Source organism: Bufo bufo, chromosome 2, assembly GCF_905171765.1.
Source record: "Bufo bufo chromosome 2, aBufBuf1.1, whole genome shotgun sequence".
NCBI classification, from domain to species: domain Eukaryota; kingdom Metazoa; phylum Chordata; class Amphibia; order Anura; family Bufonidae; genus Bufo; species Bufo bufo.
In genome coordinates, this window is record NC_053390.1 from 488,850,219 (window position 1) to 488,873,712 (window position 23,494).

At 44.9% G+C, this 23,494-nt stretch overlaps 1 protein-coding gene across 3 annotated transcripts in view; it reads right to left on the reverse strand.

Moving 5' to 3' along the window:
- MYO1F (myosin IF) overlaps nt 1-23,494 on the reverse strand; it is a 1,016,322-nt gene that overhangs the window by 784,892 nt on the left and 207,936 nt on the right. For all 3 annotated transcript variants that reach the window (XM_040417777.1, XM_040417776.1, XM_040417775.1), the window contains exons 3-4: nt 18,346-18,435; nt 677-771 (exon numbers count right to left, since the gene is read on the reverse strand). In XM_040417777.1, coding sequence (XP_040273711.1) covers nt 677-771; nt 18,346-18,435 — 185 coding nt within the window. The remainder of the gene's footprint in view (nt 1-676; nt 772-18,345; nt 18,436-23,494) is intronic.

Here is a 23,494-nt window from a genome sequence, read left to right on the forward strand (position 1 = left end):
TCAATTTAAACAGTATAACTTGGGGACAAACCTATCCAAAATTCACTTGAATAGGTTCAGGGGTTTAAAAGTTAGTATGGGCCATAATCCTGAGGCAAGAGGCTGATAAACAGGCCTCTCCAAAACCCAGTGGCGAGGTTGGTTTCGCCACAACCCCATTAAAGGTTTTTTTAGGACTCCTAATAATAATCCTGAAGTGAGGGGTGATCTGCAGTAACCTGGCACAGCCACTAAACTTTGAATTAATCCGTTCTTCCAGCTCTATTGAAAATGCTAGTTCGAGTGCCATAGGCTGCAGGGAACAGCTGATTGGTGGGTATGCTTGGTGTGAGACCCCCCACTGATCGGATTATCAATGTTATGAACCCAGAAAACCTCTTTAACAGAAATTATGTTTAATTTCAGTGTTCTATTGTGTGCATATTTCATGATATATGTAGACCAGGTATTTTCAGTCTGCAATGTTAAAGGGCTTGCCTAAACATGCTAGCCCAAGTCTGTATGCCTTATTAGGGCAAATAAATATAATAGGGAAGGCACCCTGCTTTGGTCCCCCTCTATCCGTCAGAACAAAGAGCCACTGCAATGCCTGGATAGCAAAAGTTGTGATACCAGCTGGTTGCTGGTTACAGTGACTATATACAGTGTAAGTTACCGGACTCAAACATGCTCTCACCTGATGATGACGCACTGGTTCTCACCATCAATCAGCATATTGCGATACATGTTATCTGTTAATGCATAGATATGTGGAGGATTCTCATACTGAGCCTAAGAAAAATATACAAGAACACCACTTAATAAACACATACATGTTTAAGTGTATTATGACATGTACAGCAATGTGTAATGTGCTGGAGCTATGTAACGGAAATATCATAATCATCTCTGTCTATGATATTCACAAGCTGCTTTAGATGGAATCAGACAAGATACAGATACAGAAAAGTAGGCTGATAGACTTAAAACTCAGCACCTGCACATCTGTAGTCAAATTCTGGCACAGTTGGAAATTTAGAGAGAAAATGTTACCAGTAGATTTTGGCTGCCCGAAAGGCAGCATCCTCCACAATGGGTATGAGTACCCTTAACAAAACATTAAACTAATTTCTTTAATTCACGGAACCACTTTGCTATAACCTTGTATTGTAGAGCTCCAGCGCTGGAGTTGTTCAACATGTAATGCGAGCTGATGTTCATGAGAAACCGGCTCTTCATATCCCTGCTGCTGATTTTTCTCTACAGCCATCCTCCACATTAGGGCTTGTTCAAACGACTGTGTGCCACCCTTGCCCGTGCACTGCGTAATGCTTCCATGGGGTTCCGTTCCATACTTCCATTCCGCACCGTTCCGCATCTTTGGATTTGCGGACCCATTCAAGTCAATGGGTCCGCATCCGTGTTGCGGAATGCACACGGAAGGGTGCTGTGTATTGCGGATCCGCATATGTGGACTGTAATACAACAAAGGGACACCTACGGTCGTGTGAATGAGCCCTTAGACAGTAAACAAATCTCTCTTTCTTTATCGTCTTTCAGGCAGCACAACACAAAGGGTTAATGTCTTGCTCCTCCCGTCTAGGACAGAAGATAATCATTAGTAAATCAAACTAATTAACCCCCTATAAAGGAGTGCACACCCACTAGGCAGACGTGTTTTTTCCTTCTGTCTAGGACAGTGAAGCCCACACACACAGAGTCTCCTGCTGCTATAAAGGCCAGTATAGTTGCTTAGCCTGATATTATATAGCTGGAAGTGTTCGATATGATGTGCTGGAATTGTTTCCAGAGTAACATACACATTATGATGTGCTGGGAGTGTTTTCCAGAGTTTATTTTTCCCATGGGATGATTAAGCTGAGAGTTATCCTGGAGTGTTCCTTCTGACTATAAATGAGTTACAGGGTGTGTCCCTGTGAGAAGTGCTGGTTTGGATGTTACAAGCACAGTTATTACCTTCAGGCCTGCAAGCAGTATCTCCATCTAAAGCCTCATGCACACGTCCGTGTGATACCGGCCTGGATTTCTTTAGCGTGCAGGAGCGCACGGCGTCATTGGTTGCTATGACGCCGTGCGCTTCCTGCTGCCGCCACTGTACAGTGATACTTCCTGCTGTACTGCGACAGCAGGAAGCGCACGGCGTCATGGCAACAAATGATGCCGTGCGTTCCTGCACTCAGAAGAAATCCAGGCTGGTATCACACAGACCGTGTTCCACGGACGTGTGCATAAGGCTTAAGGAGCCATATTTGGAGTAGATCTCAATGAAGTATACAGGTGCAGCCGAGCTAAACTTGGTTAACTAACTTTTTCAATGTATTTCAGTGGCTTTTGTCAAGATGGCAAAAGATAACTGTGCCATGTGTTATCAGTAGACATGAGCGAATTTTTCAAAAATTCGATTCAGCCGGTTAGCCGAAATCTCTGAAAAAATTTGGTTCGAGCCGAATTTATTTGCGGCGAATTGCGTTAAAAAAACTATTTCCTGGCTGCAGAGACCCTTTATAGTGGTGTAGAACACTGTACCTTGCAGTAACATGCATAGGGATTCTGCTGCGGTAGTGAAATAATACTGTGAGTAGTATGACATGCAGATGACAGGCGTCACTCTTAGAATCACTGCACACTTCACTTATTTGGGCAGTCACGGGGCCAAAACTGACCAAATAACTCAAGTAGGAACTCAGCCTTACAGGTCGATGTTAGTGTCAAGAAGAGGACTTATTTTACACCCTCGTCATCTGATTCCACATAGATGTCTACAGACCCTTTCTATTAAACGCTTATACAAGTAAAGCCCCCCGACAGAGTGGAGAGGGTGTCAGCAGTAAGTTTGTGTTGACGTCACTGATTATTTTGCCCTTCTTCTGGTCCGTCAGAACAAAAACCCTAAAAAAACGGATCCTGTCTATTGAGCATCCGCCTTCACTCGGTCAGCATTTGGTCAGTAATCCATCAGTATTGCTAATGCCAAAAAAAAACAGGAGTGGATCCAAAACAGAGATGACACGTGAATGGAATATTTGCGTGTCTTCAGTCTTTTGTACCCACTCCTGCTTTTGGCTACCAAATCACAAGCCAATTCTGATGGGACCATACAGGCCTTACAACTGCTACACAGACAGGATCAGTTGTGCGTCTCATTTTTCCTTCCTTCTGACAGATCAGAAGAGGGTCAAATAAATGATGATGTCAGTGTCACGGATCAGCAGGTGTGAACCCACTGTGCCACTGACTGGCTATACTCTGGAGGAACGTGTCTAAGCAACTACCTGGTTTTCACTAGAGCCTCTGATGGTGAGGATAGACTTAAGCCATTAGGGTTGTTGCCAGGGGCTACTCTAGAGCAATCCCCGAGTCAGTGGCAGCTGGTCCAGGCGGACTAGGAGATACCTGAGTAGGTACCTGAATTATAAGCGTAGTCAGGAGAGCAGAGATGTTACCAAAAGAGACAGCGCAGGACCGAAGGATGAGGCAGAAGCATAGTCAAACAGGCAAAAGGTCAGGGTAGGTGGCACAGGTCAGGCAATCCGAGTTGGCAACAGGAGAGTCAAAGCAAGAATGCAGGGATAAGACGATAAGCAGAGTCCAGGAACGAAGTACAAGTCAGGAACACAAGTGGTAATCAGGCTCTTAAGCATAAGACAAGGACCTTGACACTGAGGCATCTGGGAATAGGGCAGAGTCACTTTAGTACCTGCAGGAGAGACAGGGTTGGTCAGCGAGGTCACCTGACCTAACCCAAACAGCCCAGGGAGTGATGCGCTCCGCCCTTAGAGCAGTGAAACATGAAACCAGCTGAACACAGGCTGTGACCAGGGCTGATTGGAAACTGTGGAGCGGAATCCTCAGAAGCAATAGCAGAACCCCAACAGTGCCCAGGACTGCAGCGGTAAACAGGGGAACAGCTGAGCTGTTATAGTCAGCCAGGCCGAAAGGCAAAATAGTGGCACAGTCATGAAGTGGGGAGGGTGGGAACAGCATGATAAGTCCACAGAGTGGCCCTAATACACAGTGGTGAGGTGGAAGTAGCACGAGGAGGACACAGAGTGGCAAGGTGACAGTGTGGAGGTGGCAGCAGCATAAGGAAATCATAGAGTGGAAAGGTGACATAGTGTAGAGGTGGCAGCAGCATGAAGAGAACAGAGTGGCAAGGTGACATAGTGTGGAGGTGGCAGCAGCATGAGGAGGCCAGAGTGGCAAGGTGACATAATGTAGAGGTGGCAGTAGCATGACGAGACCACAGAGTGGCAAGGTGACATAGTGTGGAGGTCGAAGCAGCATCAGGAGGCCACAGAGTGGCAAGGTGACATAGTGTGGAGGTGTCAGCAGCATGAGGAGACCACCGAGTAGCAAGGTGACATGGTGTGGAGGTGGCAGTAGCATGAGGAGGCCACAGAGTGGCAAGGTGACATAGTGTGGAGGTGGCAGCAGCATGAGGAGACCACAGAGTGACCCGGTGATAGAGTAGGGATGTGGGTGGCAATAACATAACCTGCTGACGATGGTGGGTGAAATAAGGAGCACTTGGCAACAGATGTGTGGCATCAGGCGGGTTGCAGCATCAGAATAGTAGCTGAGGCAGGTAGCCAGAAGAAACCAGTCTCTTTTGTCAAAGTGTTGGTGTTGCACCATGGATGATCTAGTCTGATGCCTCAGGCATTGTTGGGTTGAAATCCTGGCTGATCCATGATTGATTCTCAGTCTCTCCACTCTTTTGGGTGGACAGGCGAGTTCTTCTTGGGGTAACTATGGCTCCTGCCGCACTAAACACCTGTTCTGTTGTCACAAACTTGGTAAGTTGTGGCCACAAATTCAGTTTGGCTGCCCAGTAGTCCAGCAGATCTTTAAAGACGGCTGGCAGGGTGCACGCCAAGTATGCCACCACCTGCTGGCTCAGGTTCTGCTCTGTCTACCTGCTGGTGAGTAGTTTCTTCACTAAGCGGGTGAAGAAAGCTACACATCAGTGACTCTAGACTCAGGCTGCTGCTGATAAAGCTGGTACTGCTCCTGCCTCCCCACCCCTCCTCAGCAGCCATGGTAGAAACATAGAAACATAGAAACATAGAATGTGTCGGCAGATAAGAACCATTCGGCCCATCTAGTCTGCCCAATATACTGAATACTATGGATAGCCCCCGGCCCTATCTTATATGAAGGATGGCCTTATGCCTATCCCATGCATGCTTAAACCCCTTCACTGTATTTGCAGCTACCACTTCTGCAGGAAGGCTATTCCATGCATCCACTACTCTCTCAGTAAAGTAATACTTCCTTATATTACTGTTAAACCTTTGCCCCTCTAATTTAAAACTGTGTCCTCTTGTGGTAGTTTTTCTTCTTTTAAATATGCTCTCTTCCTTTACCGAGTTGATTCCCTTTATGTATTTAAAAGTTTCTATCATATCCCCTCTGTCTCTTCTTTCTTCCAAGCTATACATATTAAGGTCCTTTAACCTTTCCTGGTAAGTTTTATCCTGCAATCCATGTACTAGTTTAGTAGCTCTTCTCTGAACTCTCTCTAGAGTATCTATATCCTTCTGGAGATATGGCCTCCAGTACTGCGCACAATACTCCAAGTGAGGTCTCACCAGTGTTCTGTACAGTGGCATAAGCACTTCACTCTTTCTACTGCTTATACCTCTCCCTATACATCCAAGCATTCTGCTGGCATTTCGTGCTGCTCTATTACATTGTCTTCCCACCTTTAAGTCTTCTGAAATAATTACTCCTAAATCCCTTTCCTCAGATACTGAGGTCAGGACTGTGTCAAATATTCTATATTCTGCCCTTGGGTTTTTACGCCCCAGGTGCATTATCTTGCACTTATCCACATTAAATTTCAGTTTCCAGAGTTCTGACCATTCTTCTAGTTTTCCTAAATCCTTTTCCATTTGGCGTTTCCCTCCAGGAACATCAACCCTGTTACATATCTTTGTGTCATCAGCAAAAAGACAAACCTTACCAGCGAGGCCTTTTGCAATATCACTTATGAAGATATTAAACAAAATCGGTCCCAGTACAGATCCCTGTGGAACCCCACTGGTAACATTACCTTGTTTTGAATGTTCTCCATTGACTACAACCCTCTGTTGTCTGTCACTCAGCCACTGCCTAATCCACTCAACAATATGGGAGTCCATGCTCAATGACTGCAGTTTATTGATAAGTCTTCTATGTGGGACAGTGTCAAAAGCCTTACTAAAATCTAGATATGCGATGTCTACTGCACCTCCACCGTCTATTATTTTATTCACCCAGTCAAACAAATCTTATAGATTTTTTTGACTGGGTGTGGAATGTGAGCGCAGAGAGCGCAGAGGGCCCCCCTGGTCAGACCTGCGAGAGGATGGACGATGGCACAGATAGCCAGCGGCCATCTGACTACATAGGATGTCAGTTTGTCTCCCAGCGGGTGTAAAAAAAAAAAAAAAAAAAAAAAGAAAAAAAAAGGCCCCTATTTTCGACCGGTAGCGAGGGTCTAACAAGGTGGAGAGTCAGAAGTCATCCCTCTGCCGAATGGTGACAATTCGGCAGTCAATACGCAAGCAAGTGAGCATGCATCGGGACTTTTGTGCAAATGACCTGTAGAGACTCCCTGCCTCCATCGCCACTGCATACTGCCACTGTGTGTTCGGGTCCTCTGCCTCCTCTTCCTCATCGCCCTGTAGCTCCTCTGGCTTCTCCTGCTCCTCCTTTCCTGTAACTTGTGTATTAAAACCACCCATTTCGCCACACATTGCTTGTGCTCCAATGTCCTCCCCTTCATCCTCCTCCTCAAGTTTAGCCCCCACAGGGCTCATGTGGCTGTGAGATCTAGGCACCAAGTCTCCAGTCCGCTCACCAGCCAGATTTACCAGCATCTGTTCCAGGACATGAAGCAGTGGAATGACGTTGTTCTTCCCATAGTCCTAGCGACTGACAAATAACGTGACCTGCTTAAAGGGCTTGAGCAAATGGCAGTTGCCACGCATGAGCTGCGAATGGCAGACATCGAAGTTACAAAGGGGAATACTTCTGTCCACTTGGATCATTAAGAAATCATTCATGGCCTTTCTCTGTTCGTACAGTCGGTCCAACATATGCAGGGTGGTACTACAACGGGTGGAAATGTTGCATATTAGACTGTTATGCCGTTCTGTCGCTGCAGATCAAGGAGGGTGTGCTTTGCGGTATACAAGTGGCTTAAGTACATGCAAAGTTTCCTGGCCATTTTTAGGATGTCTTGCAGATGGGTGGAAAACTTCAGGAACAGCTTGACAACCAGATTGAACACGTGTGCCATGCAGGGGCAATGGCTCAGCCCTCCTTGACGCAGCGCCGACACCATTTTATTCCCCCCCGTCAGTCACCATTTTGTCAATCCGATTTTGAGTTGTCATGGAGAAAGCCAAGATTCAATTTCTTGATGAAGGACCCGGAGCAGTCCCTACCCTGTGTGACTCAGTTTCCCCAGGCAAACGATGTGCAAAACAGCGTGAAACCACCGTGCCCTGCACAAGTGGTGTGCTAGAGGGGCACTGTGAATTGTCCCTGCAGTGGAGCCTGAGAACACGGTGGAGGATGAGGAGGCAGAGGCAGACATTGTCGCAGGACCAGAAGGCGTGAGAACGTGAAGGCGGAAGCAGGGTCACCTGGCCAAGTTGCTGGTGTGGCTGTGCTGGAACCACATTTACCCAGTGGGCCGTAAAGGACATGTATTGTCCCTGACCATAGTTACAGCTCCACGCGTCGGTGCTGCCGTGCACTTTGGCAGACACCGACAGGCTCAAGCACTGGCCCACCTTCTGTTCTACAGTCAGGTCCATAAATATTGGGACATCGACACAATTGTAACATTTTTGGCTCTATAAACCACCACAATGGATTTGAAATGAAACAAACAAGATGTGCTTTAACTGCAGACTGTCAGCTTTAATTTGAGGGTATTTACATCCAAATCAGGAACGGTGTAGGAATTACAACAGTTTGCATATGTGCCTCCCACTGTCACGAGGGTATCAAGAGCCACGTCTGACTCCGTTATACCCGGGGTCAGGAGGTCGCAGCGGGTGGCTGCGCGCTCTATATCTAAAGATCACGTTGTTTCTTAGTGATTGTTTTCTGTGTTTGCCTTGCTATCCTTTTTGTCTCATTCAGGGATCCGTAGCTTCTCCTCCTCAGCTGTTTCTTGTCTGCCACTCCCAACCTCCTTATATTCTCCCCTCACACTTCTCTAGTTGCCAGTTATAGAGCTTCCTGCCTGGACATCTATACTGACCCACTGGAGTTGTGAATCCTGGTTGTCGTTCCAGAGTGCTACCCTCCAGATCCCTGTTGGGCTTCTTGTTGTCTCCTGTTGTCGCCCACCTGGGATTATATGTTGAGTTTGTATTGTCTGTCCTTCCCTTGGTGTTTTCCTTTAGAGCTAGTGGTGCGGACTAGTGTTCCCACCGCCCTGTTCACTATCTAGGGCTCAGCTTAGGGAAAGCCAGGGCTTTAGGCACGTGATCGGCGTACGGGTGAGGAACCCGTCTAGGGACGTCAGGGCAGCCAGGTGCCAGCCGCTAGGTGAGTCAGGGGTCACCACCTTCCCTCTCACTTGGGCAGGGCCTTCCTTGTTCCCTCCCTCTGTGTCACGTATGTGATAGTCACGCCGACCGTGATATTATAACTGGCCATTACTTTTTGAGAAAAAAATAAATAAAAATAAATAAATATATTTTTTTTTTTTGTTGTTTTTTTTTCTCTACTTAGAATCCAATATGGATCCTATTGCTGCCTTGGCAAAACAGCTTCAAGGCCTGTCTTTGGAGGTGGCAGGATTGAAGGCGTCTGTCCTCCAACAACAGCAGCAAATGCAGCAGACCGCACCCCCAGCAGTTGCTATGGGTAACCAGGTTGTTACAGAACCCAAGGTTGTTCTTCCTGACAGATTTTCTGGGGGAAGGGACAAATTTGCGACGTTCCGTGAGGCCTGCAAATTATACTTTAAGTTGCGCCCTTACTCCTCAGGTAATGAAGAACAGCGGGTAGGGATTGTCATTTCCCTGCTTCAGGGGGACCCACAATCCTGGGCGTTCTCGTTACCCCCTGGTTCCCAGGCTCTCCGGTCAGTGGAGGGATTTTTTGGGGCTTTGGGTCTCATATATGATGACCCTGACCGAGTCGCCCTGGCTGAGTCGAAGTTACGGAGACTCCTACAGGGAGATCGGTCAGCAGAGGAATATTGCTCAGAGTTCCGTAGGTGGGCTACGGATACTCAGTGGAACGACCCGGCTCTCAGGAGTCAGTTCTGCTCTGGGTTATCTGAAAGGGTTAAGGATGCACTGGCGCTGTATGAGACCCCCCTTTCCCTTGATGCTGTTATGTCCCTCTCTATCAGAATAGATAGGCGTCTTAGGGAGAGATCGAAAATTCCTGAGCAATTGGTTACCTCTCCCAAGCAACAATTAGTCTGTACTGACTTAGATGAGCCTATGCAGCTAGGCGGAACTTCTCGTCAGGTCCGTCCTCCGGAGGTTCGCCGTAGGGGGGGGGCTTGTTTTTTCTGTGGGGGGAAGGGTCATTTCATTAATGTCTGTCCCTCCTTTCTCAAAAACAAAAGACCGTCGGAAAACTACTAACCCCAGGCTGTGCGGAGGATGTCAGCCGGGGGGTATACGTTTCCTCCATACGAACATCTCAATTTGTGTTACCAGCGGTTATTGTTTTTGGTGTTAAGACGGAGTCTATTTCTTTTTTTCTAGACAGTGGAGCAGGGGTAAATTTGATAGATGCCCATTTTGCCCGCACTATGGGTTTGTCTCTCTGTACGCTGCAGAGACCTATTCCCGTATTCGCTATAGATTCGGCTCCTCTGTCTCAGAGAAACCTCACTCACATTGTTCATAATTTACACCTTCGGGTAGGGGACCACCATAATGAGTGTCTTTCATGTTACGTTCTGGAGGGCCTTCCCTCTCCTGTGGTATTGGGTCTTCCCTGGTTGGTAGCGCACAATCCAGTGGTGGATTGGCAGGCCAGGGAAATATTGGAGTGGAGTGAGCATTGCAGAGAGAATTGCTTAAATAACAATTGCTTAATCGCCTCCATAGCTTCCCTACCTACATTTATTTCGGACTTTGAGGACGTTTTTTCTGAAAAGGGTTGTCAGAAGCTACCACCTCATCGTCCTTATGATTGCCCGGTTAACCTGATTCCCAGTGCAAAATTACCCAGGTGCAGGTTGTATAATCTTTCGGGTCCCGAGAGACAAGCCATGAAAGATTATATCTCCGAGAGTCTGGCTAAGGGACACATCAGACCCTCTTCTTCACCCGTGGCTGCAGGGTTTTTCTTTGTTAAAAAGAAAGATGGGGGCCTGCGTCCTTGCCTAGATTTCCGTGAGCTAAACCAGATAACCATCCGAGACCCATACCCTTTCCCTCTCATTCCTGACCTTTTTAATCAGATTGCGGGTGCTAGGTGGTTCTCCAAACTTGATCTTAGGGGGGCCTACAATCTGATTCGTATCAGGGAAGGGGATGAGTGGAAGACAGCTTTTAACACCCCTGAGGGGCATTATGAAAATCTAGTTATGCCTTTCGGTCTGACCAATGCCCCCGCTGTCTTCCAACATTTCGTTAATGATATTTTTAGTCATCTCATCGGCAGGTTTGTAGTCATATACCTAGATGATCTCTTAATTTATTCGGCTGATCTGAAAACACATGAGGTGCATGTCAGGCAAGTACTGCAGGTCCTACGGACGAATAAATTATATGCGAAAATTGAAAAATGTGTCTTCGCCGTTCAGGAAATACAGTTCCTGGGATATCTATTATCTGCTTCAGGTTTCCGTATGGATCCTGGGAAGGTCCAGGCAATTTTAGATTGGGATCTTCCTGAGAACCTTAAAGCCCTACAACGGTTTTTGGGTTTCGCAAATTTCTATAGAAAGTTCATTAAAAATTATTCAGTGATCGTTAAACCCCTTACCGACATGACTAGGAAGGGGACAGATTTTTCCAAATGGTCTGACGCCGCTAAAGATGCATTTTCCTCTCTAAAAGAGAGGTTTACCTCGGCACCTGTTCTAATTCAACCTGATGTCTCCCAGCCTTTTATTGTTGAGGTAGATGCGTCAGAGGTGGGAGTGGGGGCTGTATTGTCTCAGGGTCCGTCTCCTGGCAAATGGCGCCCTTGCGCTTTCTTTTCCAAAAAATTATCTTCTGCAGAGAAGAACTATGATGTTGGAAATAGGGAACTGTTGGCGATTAAACTGGCGCTTGAAGAGTGGCGTCACTTCTTAGAGGGAGCAATCCACCCCGTCACGGTGATTACGGATCACAAAAACCTTCTGTACCTAGAATCGGCTAAGCGTCTCACCCCTAGACAAGCTAGGTGGTCGCTATTCTTTACCAGATTTAACTTTGTAATCACCTATCGTCCTGGGGCAAAAAATACCAAGGCAGACGCGTTATCTCGTAGTTTCCCTGGAGGGGGTAATGTTAGTGATCCGGTACCTATTTTACAAAGAGGAGTGGTTGTCTCTGCTGTACACTCTGTTCTAGAGGGAAAGGTGTTAGAGGCCCAGGGGGACGCCCCGGCCTCTTGCCCCTCAGAGAAATTGTTTGTACCGTTAAACCTGCGTCTTGAATTATTAAAAGAACATCATAATTCGGCACTTGCTGGGCACCCGGGTAGTAAAGCAACCTTGGAGCTATTATCTCGTCGTTTTTGGTGGCCAAGGTTGCGTCAGGATGTAATGGATTTCGTGTCTACTTGCTCTACTTGTGCACGCGCGAAAGTCTCTCATACACGTCCAGCAGGGTCTTTATTGCCACTTTTTATTCCCAATAGGCCATGGACACATCTGTCAATGGATTTCATCACTGACTTACCGTTGTCTGCGGGTAAAACAGTTATTTTGGTAGTAGTAGACAGGTTTAGCAAAATGGTACACTTTATTGCGCTACCCGCACTTCCTAATGCTAAAACTCTTGCTCAGGTGTTTATCAGTGAAATCGTGAAGCTTCACGGGGTCCCTTCCGATGTGGTTTCGGATCGGGGAACCCAGTTTATTTCTAAGTTTTGGAAAGCTTTTTGTTCCCGTTTGGGGGTACACTTGTCCTTTTCCTCAGCTTTCCATCCTCACTCGAATGGACAGACTGAGCGTACCAACCAAAACCTAGAAACATATTTAAGATGTTTTGTGTCTGAAAACCAAGAGTTGTGGTCATCATATTTACCGTTAGCTGAGTTTGCCATAAATAATCATTATCAGGAGTCCACTGGCAAGTCACCATTCCTTGGTGCATACGGTTTTCATCCCCAATTTTGTACTTTCAAAGAGGGGGGGTCTTCTGGGGTTCCCGAAGAGGAAAGGTTTTCTTCATCTCTTTCATCGGTATGGCAGAAGGTGCAAGTTAACTTGAAAAAGATGAGTGGTAAATATAAATGCATGGCCGATAAGAAACGGTCGCCAGGTCCGGACCTAGGGGTGAATGACTATGTGTGGTTGTCTACTAGGAATATTAAGTTGAAGGTTCCCTCTTGGAAACTGGGCCCTAGGTTCATTGGTCCTTATAAAATAGTAGCCGTCATTAACCCTGTGGCTTTTCGCCTGGAGCTACCTCAGACTTTTAAGATCCATAACGACTTCCATAAATCGTTACTCAAGAAGTATGTTCCACCTCTAGAACCATCACCGCTGCCACCTCCTCCTGTTATTGTGGATGGTAATCTGGAGTTTCAAATAGCCAGAATTGTTGATTCTCGTCGGGTCCGCCGCTCTCTTCAGTATCTGGTGCATTGGAGGGGTTACGGTCCCGAGGAAAGAATGTGGGTTCCAGCGTCAGAGGTAAACGCCAACAGGTTAATTCAGACTTTCCATGCCTCTCATCCGGAGAGACCTGGTCCTGAGTGTCCGGAGGCCCCTCGTGAAAGGGGGGGTACTGTCACGAGGGTATCAAGAGCCACGTCTGACTCCGTTATACCCGGGGTCAGGAGGTCGCAGCGGGTGGCTGCGCGCTCTATATCTAAAGATCACGTTGTTTCTTAGTGATTGTTTTCTGTGTTTGCCTTGCTATCCTTTTTGTCTCATTCAGGGATCCGTAGCTTCTCCTCCTCAGCTGTTTCTTGTCTGCCACTCCCAACCTCCTTATATTCTCCCCTCACACTTCTCTAGTTGCCAGTTATAGAGCTTCCTGCCTGGACATCTATACTGACCCACTGGAGTTGTGAATCCTGGTTGTCGTTCCAGAGTGCTACCCTCCGGATCCCTGTTGGGCTTCTTGTTGTCTCCTGTTGTCGCCCACCTGGGATTATATGTTGAGTTTGTATTGTCTGTCCTTCCCTTGGTGTTTTCCTTTAGAGCTAGTGGTGCGGACTAGTGTTCCCACCGCCCTGTTCACTATCTAGGGCTCAGCTTAGGGAAAGCCAGGGCTTTAGGCACGTGATCGGCGTACGGGTGAGGAACCCGTCTAGGGACGTCAGGGCAGCCAGGTGCCAGCCGCTAGATGAGTCAGGGGTCACCACCTTCCCTCTCACTTGGGCAGGGCCTTCCTTGTTCCCTCCCTCTGTGTCACGTATGTGATAGTCACGCCGACCGTGATACCCACTTGTTAAGGAACCAAAAGTAATGGGACAATTGGCTTCTCAGCTGTTCCATGGCCAGGTGTGTGTGTAATTCCCTCATTATCCCAATTGCAATGAGCAGATAAAAGGTCCAGAGTTCATATCAAGTGTACTATTTGCATTTGGAATCTGTTGCTGTGAACTCTCAAGATGAGATCCAAAGAGCTGTCACTATCAGTGAAGCAAGCCATCATTAGGCTGCAAAAAAAAACCAAAAAAAAACGACCCATCAGAGACCTAGCAAAAATATTAGGCGTGGCCAAAACAACTGTTTGGAACATTCTTAAAAAGAAGGAACGCATCGGTGAGCTCAGCAACACCAAAAGACCCGGAAGGCCAGGGAAAACAACTGTGGTGGATGACCGAAGAATTCTTTTCCTGGTGAAGAAAACACCCTTCACAACAGTTGGCCAGATCAAGAACACTCTCCAGGAGGTAGGTGTATGTGTGTCAAAGTCAACAATCAAGAAAAGACTTCACCAGAGTAAATACAGAGAGTTAACCACAAGATGTAAACCATTGGTGAGCCCCAAAAACAGGAAGGCCAGATTAGAGTTTGCCAAACAACATCTAAAAAAGCCTTCATAGTTCTGGAACAACATCCTATGGACAGATGAGACCAAGATCAACTTGTACCAGAGTGATGGGAAGAGAAGAGTATGTAGAAGGAAAGGAACTGCTCATGATCCTAAGCATACCACCTCATCAGTGAAGCATGGTGGTGGTAGTGTCAAAGCGTGGGCATGTATGGCTGCCAATGGAACTGGTTCTCTTGTATTTATTGATGATGCGACTGCTGACAAAATCAGCAGGATGAATTCTGAAGTGTTTCGGGCAATATTATCTGCTCATATTCAGCCAAATGCTTCAGAACTCATTGGACGGCGCTTCACAGTACAGATGGACAATGACCCAAAGCATACTGCAAAAGCAACCAAAGAGTTTTTTAAGGGAAAGAAGTGGAATGTTATGCAATGGTTAATCATGATATTAATAGCTGGCAGGCACTCTAATTATGGGGTCATGGAGATAACTTGTATATGAAAATATTTTATTAAATTAAAAATCCCAAACAATTCATATAGCACATGAACAATAATAAAACCCAATAATAACAATATGTGAGTAGTAGCAGAAAATGGCATAAAAATCAGGCAATATAGCAGCAGTTGATGGCAGTATATTATGTAAATAGCAGCACATTATAGCAGCAGATAGTCCAGAGTGCATTTAGTAGTAATAGTGCTCCTACAGCGCCCCCAACAGTAATTGTGTCCCACAAGTAATAATGCTCCCATAGTCCCCCAGTTGTAATAAAGCCCACCATAATGCCCCGATAGTAATAATTATCTTTATAATGTGTGACAGTAGAACCCCCCTTATAATGTGCACCAGTACAAAAAATGCCCCGTTGTGTGGCAGTAAAAAAAGAAATACCTCCTCTTAGTGCCCCCAGTAGAGCCAATGTCCCCAGAGTGCCCTCATGTGTTCCAATGACCTGTACTGTGTGCCACTACAAAAAACACTTAGTGCCTCCAGTTGAGCTTAGGTGCCCATAGTGACCTTATAATTTGTGCCAGTATAAAATACTCCCATATAGTCCCCCCAGAAGATGCCCCCATAGTGCTCCTTCCCCATCTCCATAGTGCCCTCCATAATGTGGCCCTATAAAATGCCCCTATAGACTGCCCCACATAGATACCCCCCATAATGCTCCTTTCCTCCCTTCCCCATAGTGGCATCAAAATGGGTGCCAGTATTAAATGCCCCTAGATAATGCCCTCATAGTGCTCTTGTCCCCCACTTCTCCATAGTGCCCACCTATAATGCATGCCAGTATACAGGGCCCCCAGTAGATGCCCCATAGTGCAGTCATACACGCACTCTCCCCATACATGGACGCAGTCATACACGCACTCTCCACATACATGGACACAGTCATACACGCACTCTCCACATACATGGACGCAGTCATACACGCACTCTCCACATACATGGACGCAGTCATACACGCACTCTCCACATACATGGACGCAGTCATACACGCACTCTCCACATAAATGGACGCAGTCATACACGCACTCTCCACATACATGGACGCAGTCTCCACATACATGGATGCACTCTCCACATACATGGACGCAGTCATACACGCACTCTCCACATACATGGACGCAGTCTCCACATACATGGATGCACTCTCCACATACATGGACGCAGTCATACACGCACTCTCCACATACATGGACGCAGTCATACACGCACTCTCTACATACATGGACGCAGTCATACACGCACTCTCTACATACATGGACGCAGTCATACACGCACTCTCCAGATACATGGACGCAGTCATACATGCACTCTCCACATACATGGACGCAGTCATACATGCACTCTCCACATACATGGATGCACTCTCCACATACATGGACGCAGTCATACACGCACTCTCCACATACATGGATGCACTCTCCACATACATGGACGCAGTCATACACGCACTCTCCACATACATGGACGCAGTCATACACACACTCTCCACATACATGAACGCATTCTCCACATACATGGACGCACTCATACATGCGCTCACCATATACATAGATGCACTCATACACACACTCTCCACATACATGGATGCATTCATGCACACAGTCACCACATACATGGACGCAGTCATACACACACTCTCCACATACATGGACGCAGTCTCCACATACATGGACGCACTCATACATGTGCTCACCATATACATAGATGCACTCATACACATACTCTCCACATATATGGACGCAGTCTCCACATACATGGACGCACTCATACATGTGCTCACCATATACATAGATGCACTCATACACACACTCTCCACATACATGGATGCATTCATGCACACAGTCACCACAAACATGGATGCAGTCATACATGCAGTCTCCACATACATGGATGCACTCTCCACATACATGGACGCAGTCATACACACACTCTCCACATACATGAACGCAGTCTCCACATACATGGACGCACTCATACATGTGCTCACCATATACATAGATGCACTCATACACATACTCTTCACATACAGGGGCGCACTCATGCACACAGTCACCACATACATGGACGCACACATATACAATACACATATATAGACACCCAGCTTTCCTGCTGTGCCTCTCCCGCATACACTAATGCCTCTGCACTTGTGCCATGCAGGATAGCAGGGAAGCTGGATGACATTTCATGATATAATTCACCCAGCTTTCCTACTGTACTGCAGGTCACATGTGCACAGTCTGGAAAAGCTGAATATAACCCCAGTTCCCCTGCTACTCACATCACTGGTGCAGTTGTGACAATCCAACTGATGTTCAGCATGGTGGGCAGGAAAGTTCAGGCTGCAGGAATCGTAGGCAGAAAAGGGGGCGGGGCTATTATAGCTCCGCCCACATCAGGCGTGCTGTTGCTGGTCACCACTGTCCCTCATAAGAACTGAGGAGGGGAGAGGCGGAGCAATGTCACTGATGTCAGGAGGTCAGTGACAGAGTGCAAGTGGTGCAGGAGAAGTCAGCTGCTTTGACAGGGGCCCGGGGTGACGAAGTACAGTGACTGCTCTCGGCCCCAAAGCAGCTGCTTCCCTGATAGTTACGCCACTGGGAAGCGCTCATCTCCACTCCTACACAGCTGATTGTGTTCGGCCCGGCCCACCAGGTGGCCCGGCCCACCGGGCAAATGCCCGGTCTGCCCTATGGCCAGTCCGGCCCTGAATTTTAAGTTTGGTTTGTGTTCCCCTTGGCTGCTGGAAGCTGTACCTAGTTTCGTTTTAGAAAATAAACATCTGTTTTCTTTAACCCTGGGCTGGCTCATGCACCTGGTTTATTGGAGCGATCTTCCCCCCCATATTAAAATAAATATATATATATATATATATATATATATATGTCTGTGTCACGAGGGTATCGAGAACCACGCCTGACTCCGTTATACCCGGGGTCAGGAAGTCGCAGCGGTTGGCTGCACGCTCTATTTAAGATAGGGCTGTTTTCCTTATGGTAGCTTTCTGGGTTTGCTTTGCAAACCCTTTTGGCTCACTCAGGGATCCGTAGCTCCTTCTCCTCAGCTGTTCCTTGTCCAGCACTCCCAAACCTCCTTATATTTCCCTCTCACACTTCTCTGGTTGCCAGATATAGAGCTTCCTGCCTGGACATCTATTCTGACCTTCTGGAGCTGTGTTGCTGCGTTCTCTGGTAGTTGGTCCAGAACGCTACCCTCCGGATCCCTGTTGGACCTTTGTGGTCAATTGTGATCGCCCACCTGGGTGTATCTGTTTGTCTGTTTTGTCTGTTCTCTCCCTGGTGTTTCCCTCTTAGTGATAGTGGTGCGGACTAGCGTTCACTATCTAGGGCTCATTTTAGGGAAAGCCAGGGATTAGGCACGTGATCGCCGCACGGGTGAGGAACCCGTCTAGGGACGTCAGGGCAGTCAGGTGCCAGCCGCAAGGTGAGTTAGGGGTCACCACCTTTCCCTCTCCCTTGGGCAGGGCTTTCCCTTTTATCCTCCCTGTGCGTGACGTCGGTCATTACAGTCTGATTTACTAATGATTTGTCTTCTGTCCTAGACGGGTGGAGCACTAACCCTTTGTGTGTGCTGCTCTTGGACTCAAGGAAAGATACATTTTGGTAGGCAAATTTACATTTTCTCTCTGTCTCTCCTCTTGCATAATCTGAGTATGCACATATAATTACTTACAGCCCCTTGATATAATTCAACTTCTCGGTCTGTAAAATAGGGCATCTTCTTAAATGGATTAACTGAAATAAGTACGGAACCTATGTATGTCTGACAGCAGAGTAAAGGAAATGGTGTCATGCAATAAAATATTACAACAAGTAAAGTTATAATTCAAAAAAATCTGTGTAACATAGTAAAATACTTTGCAAGCATGAAAAAAGACACCTATCCAATTCAATCCTGCAAAGCTGATCCAGAGAAAGGGAAAATAAATATAAATTATCAGAATAACTCCCGTAATCAATTACCCCTCTCCAGAAATCTTGTAATTATAATACTATAATATAGTTACAGTGCCTTGCAAAAGTATTTCACCCACCTTGACTTTTTTCGTATTTTGGTGCATCACAACCTGGAATTAACATGGATTGTTTGAGGATTTGCATCATTTAATTTACAGAACATGGCCACAACTTTGAAGAGCATTTTATTTTATTGTGAAGCAAACAACAAATAGGACAAAATAACAAAGTCAATGTGCATAACTATTCACCCCCCTTGTAGAGCCACCTTTTGCGGCAATCACAGCTCCAAGTCTCTTTGGATAAATCTCTATGATCTTGTCACATCTTACCACTGGGATTTTTGCCCATTTCTCCTTGCAAAACTGCTCCGGATCCTTCAAGTTGGATGGTTCGCGCTTGTGAATAGTGATGAGCGGCAGGTGCCATATTCGATTTCGACGAAATTCGCGAATATTCAATAGAATATTCGTTTTATATTTGTCGAAATATTCGTCATTATTCTTGTTATCGCGATTAATAATCGCGTATTGCGATTTTAACTTAAAGGCTACTCTCCTATTGAAATAGCAATGCGATTAATTCAAGTTATAATAATCGAATTTCGATTTTAACTTAGCACTGCTATATTCCATATTCGTTAATTCTAGCTTAATATGGAATATAGCAGTGCTAAGTTAAAATCGAAATTCGATTATTATAACTTGAATTTATTTTATTTTATTTTTTGTTATATTTTTTTCTTTCCCACTTCCCTAAAGTTGTTCTTACCTGTCCTTTGGATTCCTGGCTTCCTGGCTGCTCCAGTCAGTGCCCGTTGCCGCTTCTGCCGACTTCCGTGCTCATGGAGCGTCCCCATCACCATGGGAACGTCTCCATATACTAGAATGTACTGTCTGATTTGAGAATTACGTGAAAAATCGCAATTCGATTATTTCAAGTTATAATAATCGAATTTCGATTTTAACTTAGCACTGCTATATTTAATTCTAGCCTAATATGGAATATAGCAGTGCTAAGTTAAAATCGAAATTCGATTATTGTAACTTGAATTAATCAAATTGCGATTTCAACTTGGACCTGGTTTACTATGGTTGGCTTGGTAGAATTAGCGAATATGACGAATGTATTCGTCATATTCCACAAAACGAATATAACGAATGTATTCGTCATATTCCACAAAACGAATATAACGAATGTATTCGTCATATTCCACAAAACGAAGATAACGAAGTATTCTGCATCTTCGTTTTAGCTACCTATTTGTCAACTTTGCTAATTCTAGCAATCATATAGGAAAGTTTACTATAGAGACAGCTAAGTTTAATTCGCTATGCGATTATATTACTTTGCTTTTTTTTTATAAATAGAATAATTATAATAATTATCAGGTATTATAATTATTCTATTTTTTTTTTTTTAAAACGCAGTCATATAATCGCATAGCGAATTAAACTTAGCTGTCTCTATAGTAAACTTTCCTATATGATTGCTAGAATTAGCGAAGTTGACGAATAGGTAGCTAAAACGAAGATGCAGAATACTTCGTTATCTTCGTTTTGTGGAATATGACGAATACATTCGTCATATTCGCTAATTCTACCAAGCCAACCATAGTAAACCAGGTCCAAGTTAAAATCGCAATTCGATTAATTCAAGTTATAATAATCGAATTTCGATTTTAACTTAGCACTGCTATATTCCATATTAGGCTAGAATTAAATATAGCAGTGCTAAGTTAAAATCGAAATTCGATTATTATAACTTGAAATAATCGAATTGCGATTTTTCACGTAATTCTCAAATCCGACAGTACATTCTAGTATATGGAGACGTTCCCATGGTGATGGGGATGCTCCATGAGCACGGAAGTCGGCAGAAGCGGCAACAGGCACTGACTGGAGCAGCCAGGAAGCCAGGAATCCAAAGGACAGGTAAGAACAACTTTAGGGAAGTGGGAAAGAAAAAAATATAACAATAAAAATAAAAAAAATAAAAATAAACGAATATTCGAAATATCGAATTTATATCACTATATTCGAAATATTTGCAAATTAGCGAAGTGCCAATATTCGCGAAAAAAAAATCGATATTATAATATTCGCGCTCAACACTACTTGTGAACAGCAATCTTTAAGTCTGACCACAGATTTTCTATTGGATTGAGATCTGGGCTTTGACTAGGCCATTCCAACACATTTACATGTTTCCCCTTAAACCACTCAAGTGTTGCTTTAGCAGTGTGTTTGGGGTCATTGTCCTGCCGGAAGGTGAACCTCCGTCCTATCCTCAAATAACGCACAGAGTGGTACAGGTTTTGCCCAAGAATATCCCTGTATTTAGCAACATCCATCTTTCCCTCAACTCTGACCAGTTTCCCAGCCTCGGCTGCTGAAAAGCATCCTCACACAATGATGCTGCCACCACCATGTTTCACTGTGGGGATGGTGTTCTTTGGGTGATGTAATGTGTTGGGTTTGCGCCAGACATAGCGTTTTCTTTGATGGCTGAAAAGTTCAATTTTAGTCTCATCAGACCAGAGCACCTTCCTCCATACATTTTGAGAGTCTCCCACATGCCTTTTCGCAAACTCACAACGTGCCTTTTTGTTTTTTGCTGAAAGTAATGGCTCTCTGCCATAAAGCCCAACTCTATGGAGCGTATGGCTTATTGTCATCCTATGTACAGATACTTCAGTCTCTGCTGTGGAACTCTGCAGCTGCTCCAGGGTTACCTTAGGTCTCTGTGCTGCCTCTCTGATTAATGCCCTCCTTGCCTGGTCCGTGAGTTTTGGTGGGCGGCCGTCTCTTGGCAGGTTTGCTGTTGTGCCATGTTCTTTCCATTTGGTTATGATAGATTTGATGATGCTCCTGGGGATCATCAAAGATTTGGATATTTTTTTATAACCTAACCCTGACTTATACTTCTCAACAACATTCTCCCTTACTTGTTTGGAGAGTTCCTTGGTTTTCATGGCAGTGTTTGGTTAGTGATGCCTCTTGCTTAGGTGTTGCAGCCTCTGGGGCCTTTCAAAAAAGGTGTGTATATGTAATGACAGATCATGTGACACTTAGATTGCACACAGGTGGACATAATTTCACTAATTATGTGACTTCTGAAGGTAATTGGTTGCACCAGAGCTTTTTATGGGCTTCCTAACAAAGGGGGTGAATACATACGCACATGCCAATTTTCTGTTTTCCATTTCTAAACAATAGTTTTATTTATATACTTTTCTCATTTCACTTCACCAAATTCAGATGAACAAACATTGAACTTAAGACTGTAATGTAACAAAATACGAAAAAAGTCAAGGGGGTGAATACTATTACAAGGCACTGTATATTCAAGACAGACATCCAGGTCCCCTTTCAACTGTTTTGATAAAGGAGTTGTCTCCCCACAGACGTTTTTTTTCTAAATAAAATAAATTTCAGTTATTGACTTTAACTCAGGAGAGCCACGACAGGTCTTTATTCTTATGGGTATGTAACCTTATAGTGCGAGTCTTTGTTGCAACTATCACTTTTCTCATAGCACAATCAGCATGTTGCGGGGGTTGATCTCTGTGATACCTGTTTTTCACTTTGTGGATACGGGTGTCTGGGTGATTAATCCCCGCTACCTTCATATATGGTTCCACTTACAGTGGTCATTTATGTGCATGGGATCATTCAAGTGATTGATATGCACATGCATGTCTTCATGTGGGTTTTAGTATAGTGCACACACAGTTTGTGTCCATGTGGAGACATGTACGTGCATACTAATACTATCTAGACATTAGTGACATCTCTAGACACATTGGATAGGTCTCCTATATGCATATGTATGCCTGGAGATCTATATATGTGCATACTCAATTTGCATATATGTATTATCCTTTCTGACATTTATGATGAATAGATGTGATATCCTTATGTGTCAAGGTGCTCGTATATGTCATAATTTTTTGGTTGCTTCTCTGCCCCTTTTCTCCTATTTTTGTGTGACTATGTTATGTCCCCTCAGGTGTAGTCCACCTTTTTTATCTGATGTATTACATTATGTATAATTTTTTTATATATCACCTAATGAAGTATATTATATTTTGCTACTATACCCGTTTTAGTCTCAATATATCTCTTGTTTGTGTATGTTTATGTACACTGAGTGGGTACGTTACTATAGGGTACTCTTTATCACATAGGATCACTATTAGTGAACGCAAATCAATGTGTATTTTGTGACTGTTGTATTTTAATTAGTTTAAATATAATCAGTCTCAAATAAATAAAAAAATAATGATTTGGAAACATGTTTGTGAACACAGAAATAAAGGGAAACTGATTTAAGCCTCAATTTGTTATCCCTCACAGATACTTTTGTGTGCTGGCCTGTGTATTGGGGCTGATCACCTATACACTGGATTAATTAAATTGAAAAACATTTCAATTCCAGGACTCTCTAGGACGTACCGTTCCTGAAATATTCCCAAAAAATGCATTAGCCAATAGAAGCTTGGTCACATGACCCTTATCAGCCAATAGAAGCTCGCAGGTCCTCCAGCCTCCACATACAGTTTTACTCCAGGCTTCCATAACAACCCAGCCATTTATCTTCACTGCTGTAGGAGAGCTTTAAAGGAAATTTGTCACAAGGATAATTGTTATTGAAGTAAAGCATGGCCTAATAGCACTTAGTACCTTATTTTAAGATCTGCCTTTGTTCCAGCAATAGATATTTTTATCCTCCTAAAATCCAGTTTATTTGGTATGCAAATGAGCCAGTAAGGTGCCCAGAGGGCCGTCACTCATGCAGGAAGGAGCCCAGACAGACATGCCCCCTGCCACAATGTGTCCACCCTCAAAAGACTTAAAACCCTG